Source organism: Salvelinus namaycush, chromosome 1 (genome assembly GCF_016432855.1).
Source record: "Salvelinus namaycush isolate Seneca chromosome 1, SaNama_1.0, whole genome shotgun sequence".
Taxonomy (NCBI): Eukaryota; Metazoa; Chordata; class Actinopteri; order Salmoniformes; family Salmonidae; genus Salvelinus; species Salvelinus namaycush.
The window spans coordinates 10,960,614-10,980,291 of NC_052307.1; the positions used below are offsets into that span (position 1 = coordinate 10,960,614).

The window sequence follows — 19,678 nt, forward strand, 5'->3', positions numbered from 1 at the left end:
ACCAGTCTCCATCATCTCACAGCTAGAGGTAGACACCAGTTTCTCCACATCTCACAGCTAGAGACACCAGTCCTCCAGCAACTCACAGCTAGAGACACCAGTCCTCAACACCTCACAACTAGAAGACACCAGTCCTCCAGCATCTCACAGTTAGAGACACCAGTCCTCCAGCATCTCACAGCTAGAGACACCAGTCCTCCAGCATCTCACAGCTAGAGACACCAGTCCCAGCATCTCACAGCTAGAGAGACACCAGTCCTCCAGCATCTCACAGCTAGACACCAGTCCTCCAGCATCTCACAGCTAGAGAGACACCAGTCCTCCAGCACCTCACAACTAGACACCAGTCCTCCAGCATCTCACAGCTAGAGACACCAGTCCTCCAGCATCTCACAGCTAGAGAGACACCAGTCCTCCAGTATCTCACAGCTAGAGAGACACCAGTCGTCCAACATCTCACAGCTAGAGACACCAGTCCTCCAGCATCTCACAGCTAGAGAGACACCAGTCCTCCAGCATCTCACAGCTAGAGAGACACCAGTCTCCAACATCTCACAACTAGAGACACCAGTCCCACCAGCATCTCACAGCTAGAGACACCAGTCCTCCAACACCTCACAGCTAGAGAGACACCAGTCCTCCAGCATCTCACAGCTAGAGAGACACCAGTCCTCCATCATCTCACAGCTAGAGAGACACCAGTTCTCCAGCATCTCACAGCTAGAGACACCAGTCCTCCAGCAACTCACAGCTAGAGACACCAGTCCTCCAACACCTCACAACTAGAGACACCAGTCCTCCAGCATCTCACAGTTAGAGACACCAGTCCTCCAGCATCTCACAGCTAGAGACACCAGTCCTCCAGCATCTCACAGCTAGAGACACCAGTCCTCCAGCATCTCACAGCTAGAGAGACACCAGTCCTCCAGCATCTCACAGCTAGAGACACCAGTCCTCCAGCATCTCACAGCTAGAGAGACACCAGTCCTCCAGCACCTCACAACTAGACACCAGTCCTCCAGCATCTCACAGCTAGAGACACCAGTCCTCCAGCATCTCACAGCTAGAGAGACACCAGTCCTCCAGTATCTCACAGCTAGAGAGACACCAGTCGTCCAACATCTCACAGCTAGAGACACCAGTCCTCCAGCATCTCACAGCTAGAGAGACACCAGTCCTCCAGCATCTCACAGCTAGAGAGACACCAGTCCTCCAACATCTCACAACTAGAGACACCAGTCCCACCAGCATCTCACAGCTAGAGACACCAGTCCTCCAACACCTCACAGCTAGAGAGACACCAGTCCTCCAGCATCTCACAGCTAGAGAGACACCAGTCCTCCATCATCTCACAGCTAGAGAGACACCAGTTCTCCAGCATCTCACAGCTAGAGACACCAGTCCTCCAGCATCTCACAGCTAGAGAGACACCAGTCCTCCAGCATCTCACAGCTAGGGAGACACCAATCCTCCAGCATCTCACAGCTAGAGACACCAGTCCTCCAGCATCTCACAGCTAGAGAGACACCAGTCCTCCAGCACCTCACAACTAGACACCAGTCCTCCAGCATCTCACAGCTAGAGACACCAGTCCTCCAGCATCTCACAGCTAGAGAGACACCAGTCCTCCAGTATCTCACAGCTAGAGAGACACCAGTCGTCCAACATCTCACAGCTAGAGACACCAGTCCTCCAGCATCTCACAGCTAGAGAGACACCAGTCCTCCAGCATCTCACAGCTAGAGAGACACCAGTCCTCCAACATCTCACAACTAGAGACACCAGTCCCACCAGCATCTCACAGCTAGAGACACCAGTCCTCCAACACCTCACAGCTAGAGAGACACCAGTCCTCCAGCATCTCACAGCTAGAGAGACACCAGTCCTCCATCATCTCACAGCTAGAGAGACACCAGTCCTCCAGCATCTCACAGCTAGAGACACCAGTCCTCCAGCATCTCACAGCTAGAGAGACACCAGTCCTCCAGCATCTCACAGCTAGGGAGACACCAATCCTCCAGCATCTCACAGCTAGAGACACCAGTCCTCCAGCATCTCACAGCTGGAGAGACACCAGTCCTCCAGCATCTCAGAGCTAGAAACACCAGTCCTCCAACATCTCACAGCTAGAGAGACACCAGTCCTCCAGCATCTCACAGCTAGGGAGACACCAGTCCTCCAGCATCTCACAGCTAGAGAGACACCAGTCCTCTAGCATCTCACAGCTAGAGAGACACCAGTCCTCCAGCATCTCACAGCTAGAGAGACACCAGTCCTCCAGCATCTCACAGCTAGAGACACCAGTCCTCCAGCATCTCACAGCTAGAGACACCAGTCCTCCAGCATCTCACAGCTAGAGAGACACCAGTCCTCCAGCATCTCACAGCTAGAGACACCAGTCCTCCAGCATCTCAGAGCTAGAGAGACACCAGTCCTCCAGCATCTCACAGCTAGAGACACCAGTCCTCCAGCATCTCACAGCTAGAGAGACACCAGTCCTCCAGCATCTCACAGCTAGAGACACCAGTCCTCCAGCATCTCACAGCTAGAGAGACACCAGTCCTCCAGCATCTCACAGCTAGAGACACCAGTCCTCCAGCATCTCACAGCTAGAGAGACACCAGTCCTCCAGCATCTCACAGCTAGAGACACCAGTCCTCCAGCATCTCACAGCTAGAGAGACACCAGTCCTCCCGTTCATAATTAACAACCACAATAGACAGAATAGCATCCAAACCTATTCCAGGTGGGGAATAACAGCTATAAGCCCATCCGTGTGGGTCTTCATCAAACAGACCAAAGACTAGGGCCAGACTATAATGGAGACACTCACATTTCAATAAGCCATATAGGATGAGAAAAGGGACTTGGAGAAACCCAGCGTCTCCAGAGCCCACTCTCAGGTGAGTATTATCAGTTCTCTTCAATGGAGGCAGATTAAGGGGAGGGAAACGCCTGCATTGTAGGCTGACCTCGGAAAGCACTTTAAACGGGCTAACGTCTTCCTTCTGCTGCCTCACCATTTACACAGGGACTTACTGTGGAGGGAGGAGGGTCTCGTCAGGCAGCCAGCTGAAAGCTGAAAGTCATCTGATATGACTGTGCTGTGTTAATGATGTTGGGCCGGGCCAGTAGTGAGAAGTCAGGGACAGAGGGACTTAAACTGTGTTCGTTCCTCGACCATACGTTTTTAAAGAGCCATCTTCTTTGCTTCAAAGCCCGGGCGCTATGACGATGACAATGCATGGCACTTGAAACCCTCACCAACCCCCTTCCCTAAATAGCTTACTGGTTGGTTGGTTGGTTGATGGGGGGTGGGAGGTGGGGGTGAAGGCTAGGTGGTGTATTAGGGAGGATGCAGTGATTAGTACTAGTGGGTTTTTTGTACGGCCGTCTGCTAGACAGCTGATTCCATACTGATGATATCAGGGAATACATTCGCCCGAGCAATGCTTCACACACATACACACACACACATATTCATGAACACATGCACAGACACACTGAGACACACACACAGACGTGCAAGCACAAGGGCGTGCACACACACACACACACACACTCGGACTAATTTGCTTTGGGTATTGTACAGCATTAGTACCAGCACTTGCTGTTATCTGTGTGTCTTGATAAGGTACATCTTTATTAAATTCTCTCATTAAAAGGGCATCAGTCAGGAGAAAAGGAATATGCTAATGGTGGCAGTCCTCTTCAAACCAAACCACACTGTCCCCCTCCAACTGAAGAACCAATACAGAACGACGAAGAGCAGAACCTATACAGAAAGACGAAGAGCAGAACCTACACAGAAAGACGAAGAGCAGAACCTATACAGAAAGACAGAGAGCAGAACCTATACAGAGAGACAAAGAGCAGAACCTATACAGAAAGACAAAGAGCAGAACCTATACAGAAAGACAAAGAGCAGAACCTATGCAGAGAGACAAAGAGCAGAACCTATACAGAGAGACAAAGAGCAGAACCTATACAGAGAGACAAAGAGCAGAACCTATAAAGAGAGACAAAGAGCAGAACCTATACAGAAAGACGAAGAGCAGAACCTATACAGAAAGACGAAGAGCAGAACCTACACAGAAAGACGAAGAGCAGAACCTATACAGAAAGACAGAGAGCACAACCTACACAGAGAGACGCTGAGAAGAACCTATACAGAAAGATGAAGAGCAGAACGTATACAGAAAGACGAAGAGCAGAACCTACACAGAAGGACGAAGAGCAGAACCTATACAGAAAGACGAAGAGCAGAACCTACACAGAGAGACGAAGAGCAGAACCTACACAGAGAGACGAAGAGCAGAACCTACACAGAGAGACGAAGAGCAGAAACTACACAGATAGACGAATAGCAGAACCTACACAGAGAGACAGAGAGCAGAACCTACACAGAAAGACAGAGAGCAGAACCTACACAGAGAGACAGAGCAAAACCTATACAGAAAGACAGAGCAAAACCTATACAGAGAGACAGAGAGCAGAACCTACACAGAGAGACAGAGAGCAGAACCTACACAGAGAGACAGAGAGCAGAACCTACACAGAGTGACAGAGAGCAGAACCTACACAGAGAGACAGAGAGCAAAACCTATACAGAGAGACAGAGAGCAGAACCTATACAGAGAGACAGAGAGCAGAACCTACACAGAGAGACAGAGAGCATAACCTACACAGAGTGACAGAGAGCAGAACCTACACAGAGAGACAGAGAGCAAAACCTATACATAGAGACAGAGAGCAGAACCTACACAGAGAGACAGAGAGCAGAACCTACACAGAGAGACAGAGAGCAGAACCTACACAGAGAGACAGAGAGCAAAACCTATACAGAGAGACAGAGAGCAGAACCTATACAGAGAGACAGAGAGCAGAACCTACACAGAGAGACAGAGAGCATAACCTACACAGAGTGACAGAGAGCAGAACCTACACAGAGAGACAGAGAGCAAAACCTATACATAGAGACAGAGAGCAGAACCTACACAGAGAGACAGAGAGCAGAACCTACACAGAGAGACAGAGAGCAAACATGAAAACGAGGGAGAGAAAAGATGGGGGAAATGTCTCTGTTTAACGCGCAGAAAAACAGGGGCTCTGGAGTTGTAAAAGGTGAAATAGCTTTTTCTTTTCATTTTGCATGCCTACCCCTGCCAGCACAACCTCATCCCTTACTTCTCGCTATTACTATTACACACACACACACACACACACACACACACACACACACACACACACACACACACACACACACACACACACACACACACACACACACACACACACACACACACACACACACACACACACACACACACACACACACACACACACACACACACACACACACTCCCGACCCTAGCTCAAAGTGAGTGAAGGAAGAGAGGCCCTCCCGCCATCTGTCTAGGTCCTAGAGCTCCCCCCTTTGAGCGTAGGATGCCACTGCAGCACGGGAAGTGCTCTCGTGGCCAGCCAATGAGCTGCTAGCGTTGTATGTAGGTCACGCGTCCGTGGTTGGCCTGTGGAGCGCTCTCCACTGGAGCTCACCCAGATCAACCACACAACCCAGCAGGACTCTACACTTAAATTAGAGCACAGTTTACACACACACACGCACACGCACACACACACACACACACACACACACACACACACACACACACACACACACAATCAATCAAACTCCTACATACAATCAAATGAAGTAGGTTGCTAGAATATGTTGAAATTACAGAGATATAAATGACACACACAGCGCTGTAGGAGTATTCAGTCCCTTCTTAATGAAGGAGCACAGTGTTGGAACAACACTCCTCCAGGACTCAATATGCATTATCAGACAGTGAAGTATCTTCCACCAGATGACATACTGTTGATATATGACGAGTGTCCCCCATCAGGCCTGTCAGAGAGTGAGCTCCAGAGCCCTGTGTGAGTGTTTGTGTGTGTGTGTCTTTGTGCTGGGCTGATGGCTGAGTGGCAGCCAGTGAAGGGTTAACAGCATTAAGACAACAGGCGGAGTGTATTGTGCTGTGGCGGGAGGGCCTCAGGAGGACAGGGAGCCTAAGACTCCTCAGAGAGACACCATGCCTTTTACAGCAAACACACTGAGGTCCTACTGACGGGTTCATTAACATACACACACACTCACACACACACACACACACAGTAACACACTAGCACACTCTACAGAGACTTTTACATATTCACAAATATAAATATTCACACCCACTCACACTATGGTATAAAACCCTAATACACTAGAAACCAAGGTCTCTCAGTGGAGAGAGAAGAGGGATTCACAGCAGCTTCAGTTTCAATAGAATCTGTCAGACTGTCTTCTCAGCCCCCTCTTTTTCTCCACTTCTCTCTACCTCAGCCTGTTTCTTTCTGTCCCCTCCCCTCTTTCAGCAGTAGTTAGCAGGTCAAAGCCATTTTGATGGAAATGTTGGGGCAGTATAAGGCTTGGTAGGAAGGCCCAAAAAATGGTCAAAGACTCCAGTCACCCAAGTCATAGACTGTTCTCTCTGCTATCGCACGGCATGCGGTACCGGAGCGCCAAGTCTAGGTCCAAAAGGCTTCTTAACAGCTTCTACCCCCAAGCCATAAGACTGCAGAAAAATGTATCAAATGGCCACCCAGACTATTTACATTGACGTCCCCCCTTTGTTTGTACACTGCTGCAACTCGCTGTTTATTATCTATGCATAGTCACTTTACCCCCACCTACATGTACAAATCACTTTGACTAACCTGTACCCCCACACATTGACTGTACCAGTACCTCCTGTATATAGGTTAAGGGCTTGTAAGTAAGCATTTCACGTTAAGCTCTACACCTGTTGTATTCGACGCACGTGACAAATAACATTTGATTTGATTTGGTAAAGCAGAACAGACATGTATACAGTGTAGAGTGAAGTTGATCTTGGGTCAGTTTTGCATTTCCCCCACTAATGGTTAAGGTTAGTATTGGAGGAGGGGAAGCTGATCCTAGATCTGTACTTACTGGAAACTTCACCCTGGAGCCATTTAGAACACGGACAGGTGAGAAAAACAGGGCCTGGAGGGTGTTGTTTCTCTGAACGATCCATTTATCAGTATTGATTGGCTACTGGTTGGAAATGTGATTGAATGAAAAACAAGTTCACATTGCTGTACTTACAAGTCCGTGATATAATGCTGCAGCTTCATGTCTCCACAAGAGGGAGCAGGAGAGACCTAGAGCCTGATAGCTGCTGTTAAGGTCACATAGGCTGTGTTTAGACAGGCAGACCAATTCTGATTGGTCTTTTGACTAATCAGATCTAAAAATCTGATTTGAAAAAAACTGATGTGATTGGTCAAAAGACCAATTAGTGAAGAAATATCAGAATTGGGCTGCCTGTGTAAACCCAGCCTTAGTGACGCAGACACGCATGCATAGACACACACACACAAACTAACTCACATATCTCTGTAGTATCTGGTGTCTCTCGTGTGGGTCGTCCAGGATATTGACCGACAGGTCCGAGATGGACACTGCTGCTGCCCCCGTGAGTGTGACCAGCAGCACCAGCATGCCCTCGCCCTCCTCCAGCGGCAGGTCCAACTTATGAGTGTGCTCTTTACTGAGCGGTGACAGGTCTATCGAACACCTGAAAAACACACACATATTTGGAATTTGAGACGTACAGTTCTATGTAGACTAACATTGAGAGGAAAAAACAAAACCACGAGAGTGAGAAAGAGTGAGATATTGGTAAAAGCAGGAGAAAGAGGGGACGAGAAAGAGTGAGGTAGAAAAGACAATAGAGAGATAGAGGCAGAGATGGGGAGAGAGATAGAGAGGAAGAGATGGGGAGAGAGAGAGAGAGAGGCAGAGATGGGGAGAGAGAGAGAGAGAGGCAGAGATGGGGAGAGAGAGAGAGAGAGGCAGAGATGGGGAGAGAGAGAGAGGCAGAGATGGGGAGAGAGAGGCAGAGATGGGGGGAGAGAGAGAGCCAGAGATGGGGAGAGAGAGGCAGAGATGGGGAGAGAGAGAGAGCCAGAGAGAGAGAGAGAGAGAGAGAGAGAGAGAGAGAGAGAGAGAGAGAGAGAGAGAGAGAGAGAGAGAGAGATTAGACCCAACCAAATCATGAGAAAACAAAAATATAATTATATGACACATTTGAAAGAATTAACAAAAAATCTGAACAAACTAGAATGCTATTTGGCCCTAAACAGAATGAGGGCTATTTGGCCCTCAGGCAGAATACCTGACCACTGTGACTGACCCAAACTTAATGAAAGCTTTGACTATGTACAGACTCAGTGAGTATAGCCTTGCTATTGAGAAAGGACACCGTAGGCAGACCCCAAGAGAAGACAGGCTATGTGCACTCTGCCCACAAAAAGAGGTGTAAACCTAACCTCCTGCCAAATATATGGCCATATTAGAGACACATATTTCCCTCGGATTACAAAGATCCACAAAGAATTTGAAAACAAACCCAATTTTGACTCCCATATCTACTGGGTGAAATACCACAGTGTGCATCACAGCAGCAAGATGTGTGACCTGTTGCCACAATAAAAGGGCAACCAGTGAAGAACAAACACCATTGTAAATACAACCCATATTTATGTTTATTTATTTTCCCTTTTGTACTTTAACTATTTGCACATTGTTACAAAACTGTATATAGACATACAGTAATATGACATTTGAAATGTCTATATTCTTTTGGAACTTCTGTGAGTGTAATGTTTACTGTTCATTTTTATTGTTTATTATCTATTTCACTTGAATTGAATTGAATTGAGAGAGAGAGAGAGAGAGAGAGAGAGAGAGAGAGAGAGAGAGAGAGAGAGAGAGAGAGAGAGAGAGAGAGAGAGAGAGAGAGAGAGAGAGAGAGAGAGAGAGAGAGAGAGAGAGAGAGAGAGAGAGAGAGAGAGAGAGAGAGAGAGAGAGAGAGAGATGGGGGGAGAGAGAGAGAGAGAGAGAGAGGGGGGGAGGGAGAGAAAGAGGGGCAGAGATGGAGAGAGGCAGAGATGTGGGAGAGAGGGAGGCAGAGATGGGGGGAGAGAGAAAGAGGGGCAGAGATGGAGAGAGAGAGAGAGAGAGAGAGAGAGAGAGAGAGAGAGAGAGAGAGAGAGAGAGAGAGAGAGAGAGAGAGAGAGAGAGAGAGAGAGAGAGAGAGAGAGAGAGAGAGAGGCAGAGATGTGGGAGAGAGAGAGGCAGAGATGTGGGAGAGAGAGAGGCAGAGATGGGGGGAGAGAGAGAGAAGTCATGCAGAAGAACAGCTCCTGACTTGTTATAACTTTCTGGTTGTTAAGAGTGAGATTAACACAATTAAATTAGCAAAAAATGTAAAGGTAATCAAATTGTACAACTGAAGATCAACACAGGAGGAAAAGATTGGTCTTTTAACTCACTCTCTGTCAATCTTAATTGTGCTAGCTAGCCATATTCAAATTTGTCAACTAGCTTACCTTTAGCTCCAACTGTTTACTGGTGGTAACTATAGCAACATGGCCACTGAGGCATGCTAGCAGCACCAGCAGTAGCAGAAACAGAGAGACTTTCCACCCCTTTTTTTGAATTGCCAGCAGAAATCAAATCAGAGAAGGGAAGAATCAATTTTAAACACAGAATTCTGAGGGAAAACCAAGAAACGTACTTTGCTGACTGCTCACACAACAGGACTGTTACAACCTGTTCTTTTACACAGACCACACTACTGCCTGTCATACAGCTGTAACCAGGCATTTCAGCTATATGACAAAGAAAGGCATCTGCAAAGGAAGGCAAATCCACATTTTTGAGGACAGTGAGAAGGACCAGGAAAACAGGTTTCTGACGGTGAACATGTACCAGAACGACACTGTCATGGTCCAGGGCAGTGAGGCTGCACTCAGCTCTGTTGTGCAGGACTTCCCCATCCCAAGGAAGCTAGCAGAAACCAAAAAAGACAAGGACAGAACACCAGCTACAACACTGTTAGAGGTATGGGTTACTGAGCTAAAGGAGCAGCACCCCAGCTACACCACCTCCAGACTGCTGAGAGACAGGCTGGCTCTGTTAGAGGTATGGGTTACTGAGCTAAAGGAGCAGCACCCCAGCTACACCACCTCCAGACTGCTGAGAGACAGGCTGGCTCTGTTAGAGGTATGGGTTACTGAGCTAAAGGAGCAGCACCCCAGCTACACCACCTCCAGACTGCTGAGAGACAGGCTGGCTCTGTTAGAGGTATGGGTTACTGAGCTAAAGGAGCAGCACCCCAGCTACACCACCTCCAGACTGCTGAGAGACAGGCTGGCTCTGTTAGAGGTATGGGTTACTGAGCTAAAGGAGCAGCACCCCAGCTACACCACCTCCAGACTGCTGAGAGACAGGCTGGCTCTGTTAGAGGTATGGGTTACTGAGCTAAAGGAGCAGCACCCCAGCTACACCACCTCCAGCCCAGACACAGAGCTTCTACAGGACCAGATCAACCAGTGCAGGACCCAGCTGAAGAACTCTGTCCAGCAGCTGAGAGAGAGCCTTACCACAGCGTTGGAGGGGGTAAAGGTCACCATGAGGAGAGAGTCTTACCACAGCGCTGGAGGAGGTAAAGGTCACCATGAGGAGAGTCTTACCACAGCGCTGGAGGAAGTAAAGGCCACCATGAGGAGAGAGCCTTACCACAGCGCTGGAGGAGGTAAAGGCCACCATGAGGAGAGAGCCTTACCACAGCGCTGGAGGAGGTAAAGGTCACCATGAGGAGAGAGTCTTACCACAGCGCTGGAGGAGGTAAAGGTCACCATGAGGAGAGAGCCTTACCACAGCGCTGGAGGAGGTAAAGGTCACCATGAGGAGAGAGTCTTACCACAGCGCTGGAGGAGGTAAAGGTCACCATGAGGAGAGAGTCTTACCACAGCGCTGGAGGAGGTAAAGGCCACCATGAGGAGAGAGCCTTACCACAGCGCTGGAGGAAGTAAAGGCCACCATGAGGAGAGAGCCTTACCACAGCGCTGGAGGAGGTAAAGGCCACCATGAGTAGAGATTCTTACTACAGCGCTGGCGGAGGTAAAGGCCACCATGAGGAGAGAGTCTTACCACAGCGCTGGAGGTAAAGGACACCATGAGGAGAGAGCCTTACCACAGCGCTGGAGGAAGTAAAGGCCACCATGAGGAGAGAGCCTTACCACAGCGCTGGAGGTGGTAAAGGCCACCATGAGGAGAGAGCCTTACCACAGCGCTGGAGGAAGTAAAGGCCACCATGAGGAGAGAGCCTTACCACAGCGCTGGAGGAGGTAAAGGTCACCATGAGGAGAGAGCCTTACCACAGCTCTTGAGGAGGTAAAGGCCACCCTGAGGAGAGAGCCTTACCACAGCACTGGAGGAGGTAAAGGCCACCATGAGGAGAGAGCCTTACCACAGCGCTGGAGGAGGTAAAGGCCACCATGAGGAGAGAGCCTTACCACAGCGCTGGAGGAAGTAAAGGCCACCATGAGGAGAGAGTCTTACCACAGCGCTGGAGGAGGTAAAGGCCACCATGAGGAGAGAGTCTTACCACAGCGCTGGAGGAGGTAAAGGCCACCATGAGGAGAGAGCCTTACCACAGCGCTGGAGGAGGTAAAGGCCACCATGAGGAGAGAGCCTTACCACAGCGCTGGAGGAAGTAAAGGCCACCATGAGGAGAGAGTCTTACCACAGCGCTGGAGGTAAAGGACACCATGAGGAGAGAGCCTTACCACAGCGCTGGAGGAAGTAAAGGCCACCATGAGGAGAGAGCCTTACCACAGCGCTGGAGGAGGTAAAGGCCACCATGAGGAGAGAGTCTTACCACAGCGCTGGAGGAAGTAAAGGCCACCATGAGGAGAGAGCCTTACCACAGCGCTGGAGGAGGTAAAGGCCACCATGAGGAGAGAGCCTTACCACAGCGCTGGAGGAGGTAAAGGCCACTATGAGGAGAGAGCCTTACCACAGCGCTGGAGGAGGTAAAGGCCACCATGAGGAGAGAGACTTACCACAGCGCTGGAGGAGGTAAAGGCCACCATGAGGAGAGAGTCTTACCACAGCGCTGGAGGAGGTAAAGGCCACCATGAGGAGAGAGTCTTACCACAGCGCTGGAGGAGGTAAAGGTCACCATGAGGAGAGAGTCTTACCACAGCGCTGGAGGAGGTAAAGGTCACCATGAGGAGAGAGTCTTACCACAGCGCTGGAGGAGGTAAAGGCCACCATGAGGAGAGAGCCTTACCACAGCGCTGGAGGAAGTAAAGGCCACCATGAGGAGAGAGCCTTACCACAGCGCTGGAGGAGGTAAAGGCCACCATGAGGAGAGAGTCTTACTACAGCGCTGGAGGAGGTAAAGGCCACCATGAGGAGAGAGTCTTACCACAGCGCTGGAGGTAAAGGACACCATGAGGAGAGAGCCTTACCACAGCGCTGGAGGAAGTAAAGGCCACCATGAGGAGAGAGCCTTACCACAGCGCTGGAGGTGGTAAAGGCCACCATGAGGAGAGAGCCTTACCACAGCGCTGGAGGAAGTAAAGGCCACCATGAGGAGAGAGCCTTACCACAGCGCTGGAGGAGGTAAAGGTCACCATGAGGAGAGAGCCTTACCACAGCTCTTGAGGAGGTAAAGGCCACCCTGAGGAGAGAGCCTTACCACAGCACTGGAGGAGGTAAAGGCCACCATGAGGAGAGAGCCTTACCACAGCGCTGGAGGAGGTAAAGGCCACCATGAGGAGAGAGCCTTACCACAGCGCTGGAGGAAGTAAAGGCCACCATGAGGAGAGAGTCTTACCACAGCGCTGGAGGAGGTAAAGGCCACCATGAGGAGAGAGTCTTACCACAGCGCTGGAGGAGGTAAAGGCCACCATGAGGAGAGAGCCTTACCACAGCGCTGGAGGAGGTAAAGGCCACCATGAGGAGAGAGCCTTACCACAGCGCTGGAGGAAGTAAAGGCCACCATGAGGAGAGAGTCTTACCACAGCGCTGGAGGTAAAGGACACCATGAGGAGAGAGCCTTACCACAGCGCTGGAGGAAGTAAAGGCCACCATGAGGAGAGAGCCTTACCACAGCGCTGGAGGAGGTAAAGGCCACCATGAGGAGAGAGTCTTACCACAGCGCTGGAGGAAGTAAAGGCCACCATGAGGAGAGAGCCTTACCACAGCGCTGGAGGAGGTAAAGGCCACCATGAGGAGAGAGCCTTACCACAGCGCTGGAGGAGGTAAAGGCCACTATGAGGAGAGAGCCTTACCACAGCGCTGGAGGAGGTAAAGGCCACCATGAGGAGAGAGACTTACCACAGCGCTGGAGGAGGTAAAGGCCACCATGAGGAGAGAGTCTTACCACAGCGCTGGAGGAGGTAAAGGCCACCATGAGGAGAGAGTCTTACCACAGCGCTGGAGGAGGTAAAGGTCACCATGAGGAGAGAGTCTTACCACAGCGCTGGAGGAAGTAAAGGCCACCATGAGGAGAGAGCCTTACCACAGCGCTGGAGGAGGTAAAGGCCACCATGAGGAGAGAGCCTTACCACAGCGCTGGAGGAGGTAAAGGTCACCATGAGGAGAGAGTCTTACCACAGCGCTGGAGGAGGTAAAGGTCACCATGAGGAGAGAACCTTACCACAGCGCTGGAGGAGGTAAAGGTCACCATGAGGAGAGAGTCTTACCACAGCGCTGGAGGAGGTAAAGGTCACCATGAGGAGAGAGTCTTACCACAGCGCTGGAGGAGGTAAAGGCCACCATGAGGAGAGAGCCTTACCACAGCGCTGGAGGAAGTAAAGGCCACCATGAGGAGAGAGCCTTACCACAGCGCTGGAGGAGGTAAAGGCCACCATGAGGAGAGAGTCTTACTACAGCGCTGGAGGAGGTAAAGGCCACCATGAGGAGAGAGTCTTACCACAGCGCTGGAGGTAAAGGACACCATGAGGAGAGAGCCTTACCACAGCGCTGGAGGAAGTAAAGGCCACCATGAGGAGAGAGCCTTACCACAGCGCTGGAGGTGGTAAAGGCCACCATGAGGAGAGAGCCTTACCACAGCGCTGGAGGAAGTAAAGGCCACCATGAGGAGAGAGCCTTACCACAGCGCTGGAGGAGGTAAAGGTCACCATGAGGAGAGAGCCTTACCACAGCTCTTGAGGAGGTAAAGGCCACCCTGAGGAGAGAGCCTTACCACAGCACTGGAGGAGGTAAAGGCCACCATGAGGAGAGAGCCTTACCACAGCGCTGGAGGAGGTAAAGGCCACCATGAGGAGAGAGCCTTACCACAGCGCTGGAGGAAGTAAAGGCCAACATGAGGAGAGAGTCTTACCACAGCGCTGGAGGAGGTAAAGGCCACCATGAGGAGAGAGTCTTACCACAGCGCTGGAGGAGGTAAAGGCCACCATGAGGAGAGAGTCTTACCACAGCGCTGGAGGAGGTAAAGGCCACCATGAGGAGAGAGCCTTACCACAGCGCTGGAGGAGGTAAAGGCCACCATGAGGAGAGAGCCTTACCACAGCGCTGGAGGAAGTAAAGGCCACCATGAGGAGAGAGTCTTACCACAGCGCTGGAGGTAAAGGACACCATGAGGAGAGAGCCTTACCACAGCGCTGGAGGAAGTAAAGGCCACCATGAGGAGAGAGCCTTACCACAGCGCTGGAGGAGGTAAAGGCCACCATGAGGAGAGAGTCTTACCACAGCGCTGGAGGAAGTAAAGGCCACCATGAGGAGAGAGCCTTACCACAGCGCTGGAGGAGGTAAAGGCCACCATGAGGAGAGAGCCTTACCACAGCGCTGGAGGAGGTAAAGGCCACTATGAGGAGAGAGCCTTACCACAGCGCTGGAGGAGGTAAAGGCCACCATGAGGAGAGAGACTTACCACAGCGCTGGAGGAGGTAAAGGCCACTATGAGGAGAGAGTCTTACCACAGCGCTGGAGGTAAAGGACACCATGAGGAGAGAGCCTTACCACAGCGCTGGAGGAGGTAAAGGCCACCATGAGGAGAGAGCCTTACCACAGCGCTGGAGGAGGTAAAGGCCACCATGAGGAGAGAGCCTTACCACAGCGCTGGAGGAAGTAAAGGCCACCATGAGGAGAGAGCCTTACCACAGCGCTGGAGGAGGTAAAGGCCACCATGAGGAGAGAGTCTTACCACAGCGCTGGAGGAAGTAAAGGCCACCATGAGGAGAGAGCCTTACCACAGCGCTGGAGGAGGTAAAGGCCACCATGAGGAGAGAGCCTTACCACAGCGCTGGAGGAGGTAAAGGCCACTATGAGGAGAGAGTCTTACCACAGCCCTTGAGGAGGTAAAGGTCACCATGAGGAGAGAGCCTTACCACAGCGCTGGAGGAGGTAAAGGCCACTATGAGGAGAGAGTCTTACCACAGCCCTTGAGGAGGTAAAGGCCACCATGAGGAGAGAGCCTTACCACAGCGCTGGAGGAGGTAAAGGCCACCATGAGGAGAGAGCTGGTGCAGGTAAAGGAGGAGATGGCAAAGGAGTTGTCTGTCATCAAGAGGGTGCTGCAGCACAGAGAGCAGACTGTAGATACTCCTAGAGAGAAGCTGCAGCCCCTCACCACCCCTAACAACCCCACTGACCCACCTTTACCCCCCCCGACAACCCTTTACCCACACCCCCAGTCAACAAGGAAGCTCACATGGGGACACCTACTACAGAGAGAAGCTCTCTGGCCCCCCCTGACACACCCCTGCACACCACTCCTTGTACACAGGCCCTGTGTACCACAGCCTGACTATTGGCCAGTCTGAGATATGGCTTTTTCTTTGCAACTCTGCCTGGAAGGCCAGCATCCCGGAGTTGCCTCTTCACTGTTGATGTTGAGACTGGTGTTTTGCAGGTACTGTTTAATGAACCTGCCAGTTGAGGACTTGTGAGGCGTCTGTTTCTCAAACTAGACACTCTAATGTACTTGTTCTCTTGCTCAGTTGTGCACCGGGGCCTCCCACTCCTCTTTCTATTCTAGTTAGAGCCAGTTTGCGCTGTTCTGTGAAGGGAGTAGTACACAGCGTTGTACGAGATCTTCAGTTTCTTGGCCATTTCTCGCATGGAATAGCCTTCATTTCTCAGAACAAGAATAGACTGACGAGTTTCAGAAGAAAGTTATTTGTTTCTGGCCATTTTGAGCCTGTAATCGAACTCACAAATACTGATGCTCCAGACACTCAACTAGTCTAAAGAAGGCCAGTTTTATTGCTTCTTTATCAGCGCTACAGTTTTCAGCTGTGCTAACATAGTTGCAAAAGGTTTTTCTAATGAACAATTAGCCTTTTAAAATCATAAGCTTGGATTAGCTAACACAATATGCCATTGGAACACAGGAGTGATAGTTGCTGATAATGGGCCTCTGTTCGCCTATATAGATATTCCATTAAAAATCAGCTACAATAGTTATTTACAACATTAACAATGTCTACACTGTATATATGATCAATTTGATGTTATTTTAATGGACAAAAAATTTGCATTTCTTTCAAAAATAAGGACATTGCTAAGTGACCCCAAACTTTTGAACGGTAGAGTATATATATAGAACGCTTAACAACTTAATAGTTAGTAGTTACTGTATTTCTGACTGTGCTATTCTTTCTTTTTGCAACATGAAATCACTATGAGTTAGCATGTGGAACATTCAGGGCCTAAACTCATCAACCTTTGGACTGAAGAGTTTAGCACTGGAGTTCAACAAAAATCTTAAAGATGTTGACATCATCATTCTGCAGGAGACATATAAGGCAGACATTGTCACTCACTGTCCCACAGGCTACAGAGAGGTAATTGTGCCATCACAGAAACACAGCTCTGTCAATAGAGGCAAAGACTCTGGAGGATTGATCATTTGGTCAAATCCGAAATACAAAATCTAATTCATCCCCTCAAAATTAGTAAATATCACATTCGGTTAAAAAATAAAAGAAGAACAGGTACTGACAGAAAAATATGTGTTTCTTTATGCAATATACACTCCCCCCCCCCCCCCCCCAGAATCCCCATATTACTCAGAGGAGATCTTCCCCACACTTGAGGAGGAGACGTGCCATTTCCAGGCCCAGGGAAATCTGTGGGGACACAAATGCACGCACAGGAACACTACCTGATCTAACGAGCACACGAGGGGACAGCTTTATTACAGGCCATACTGTTTCTAACTGTCGTAATCTCCCCCATATAAACAACGGTGACAGCACCATCAACAAAAATGGAAGGGATCTGTTGCAGCTCTGTCGAAGCCTGGGTCTGTACTTTGTCAATGGTAGGTTATGGGGGGACTCTTTAGGGAGATTCACCTATTGCTCACCTCTTGGCCACAGCACAGTAGACTATATGATTACAGACATTGACCCTTTCTCTCTCAGCTCATTCACCATCAAGCCACTAACACCCCTGTCTGATCACAGCCAAATTATGTTGTTCCTCAAAAGAACAGACATGGAAACAACCAGACATTCACAGCCCAGTAAGCTGTAGAACATCAGAAATTCAAACAGATTGTTTCATTCTATTCAGATTCATACAGATGGGCCCAAAACAGCACAAAAGAATACCAGAAAGCAAACGGTAACCAAAATATCCAAACCCTCTTAGATAACTTTCTGCATACCATATTCACGCACCGTAAAGAAGGCATCAATCTGGCAGTAAAAAACAACTATATATTCAGGAAAACGGCAAAAGTAGCACAACTAAAATTGATAAAAAACAAAACAAAAAAGACTGTTTGCTTTCTGGTATTTCTGGTTTGATGCAGATTGTAAAATTATGAGGAAAAATCTTAGAACACTATCAAACCAAAAGCACAGAGACCCAAATAATGGTGAATTACACCTTCATTACTGTGAGACTTTAAAACTCTACAAACATACACTCAGAACCAAAAAAAGCACAGTACAACAGCAAGCAGCTGACACTAATTGAGGAGTCCATAAACACAAACAACTTCTGGCAAAATTGGAAAAAACTAATCAAATCAAGAGGAATTAGTGATACAAAATGGTGACATATGGACAACCCATTTTAAAACACTCTACAACACCGTTCAAATTGACAGAAACGCAGAACAATGACAAATTCATGAGAAGTTTAATGGATTAGAAAAAGCTATAAAGGACAATCAAAATCCACTGGAATCCCCAATTACTGACCAGGAGCTCTATGAGAAACTTCAGGCCCTCAAATTTAAAAAGGCATGCGGACCTGATGGCATCCTAAATGAGATGCAAAATGTAAATTGGCTATATTAAAACGGTTTAATTTGATCCTGAGTGTAGGTTATTTTCCTGACATCTGGAATCAAGGACTCATAACCCCAATCTTTAAGAACAGAGACAAATTTGACCCTAACAATTAGAGGCATTTATGTGAACAGTAACCTGGGGAAGGTTTTCTGTAGTATTATAAATATAAGAGTTCTAAACTTCCTTAATAAGCACAATGTCTTGAGTAAAAGCCAAATTAGATTTATACCAAAACATTGCACAACTGATCATATTTACACACTACACACCCTGATACATAAATATGTCCACCAAAATAATACCAAAATGTATGCTTGCTTTATCAACTTCCAAAAAGCATTTGATTCTATTTGGCATTCAGGACTGTTCTACAAAGTTATTGAAAGGGGTGTAGGGGGTAAAACATATGACATAATTAAATCAATGTATACTGGCAATATGTGCAGCATCAAAATTGGCAAGAAAAAAACTATTCTTTAACCAGGGGCGATGCCTTCGCCAGGGTTGCAATCTGAACCCTGCACTCTTCAATATTTACATCAATGAATTGGCCACTATTCTAGAAAAATCCTCAACCCCTGATGTTAGTCTCCACAATTCAGAGGTTAAATGCCTACTCTTCACAACTGACCTATGCCTGCTGTCACCCACAGCACATAGCCTACGGCAGAGCCTGGACCTGCTAGAGCAGTACTGCCAGACCTGGGCCCTGGCAGTAAACCCCCAAAAGACTAAAATAATGATTTTCCAGAGAAGATCCAGATCTCAGGAAATTAGACCAAAGTTCTCAATTGGTACAAAATATATAGAGTACTGCACACACTACAATTATGTAGGTTTCAAAATAAGCTCAACTGGACACCTTAATGCAGGGAATGAACTGAGAGAGAAAGCACGCAGGGCATTCCACGCTGTAACGCTCGTCTTTCTCCTCTTCTGAAGAGGAGCATGGATCGGACCAAAACGCAGCGTGGGTTGAATACATATTTGTTTATTTAAGACAGACGAAGACAGAAGAACTCTTAAACAAACTACAAAACAATAAACGACGTGAACAGACCTGAACTTGTGAACATATAACATGAACGCACAAACAGGAAGGAACACACGAATGAAATAAACGAAACGAACGAAAACAGTCCCGTGTGGCACAAACACTGACACAGGAACAATCACCCACAAACAAACAGTGAGAACAGCCATACCTTAATATGGTTCTCAATCAGAGGAAACGTAAAACACCTGCCCCTAATTGAGAACCATATCAGGCTAATACATTGAACCCAACATAGAAACACATAACATAGAATGCCCACCCCAACTCACGCCCTGACCATACTAAACAAAGACAAAATAAAGGAAATAAGGTCAGGAACGTGACACACGCCATTAAAAAACAAATTGAAATTTAAATACCTATTAAAATTTGGCTAAAACTAATTGAATGTGTCATTGCACCAATTGCACTTTATGGCAG

The 19,678-nt window shown here is 48.7% G+C and overlaps 1 protein-coding gene across 1 annotated transcript in view; it reads right to left on the minus strand.

Annotated features, from left to right (window-relative positions):
* Window positions 1–3,692: 3,692 nt before the first annotated feature.
* LOC120050384 (multiple C2 and transmembrane domain-containing protein 1-like) overlaps window positions 3,693–19,678 on the minus strand; it is a 141,374-nt gene continuing 125,388 nt past the window's right edge. The window contains exons 9-12 of the mRNA XM_038996973.1: window positions 7,463–7,649; window positions 4,222–4,269; window positions 4,092–4,113; window positions 3,693–3,775 (exon numbers count right to left, since the gene is read on the minus strand). Coding sequence (XP_038852901.1) covers window positions 3,693–3,775; window positions 4,092–4,113; window positions 4,222–4,269; window positions 7,463–7,649 — 340 coding nt within the window. The remainder of the gene's footprint in view (window positions 3,776–4,091; window positions 4,114–4,221; window positions 4,270–7,462; window positions 7,650–19,678) is intronic.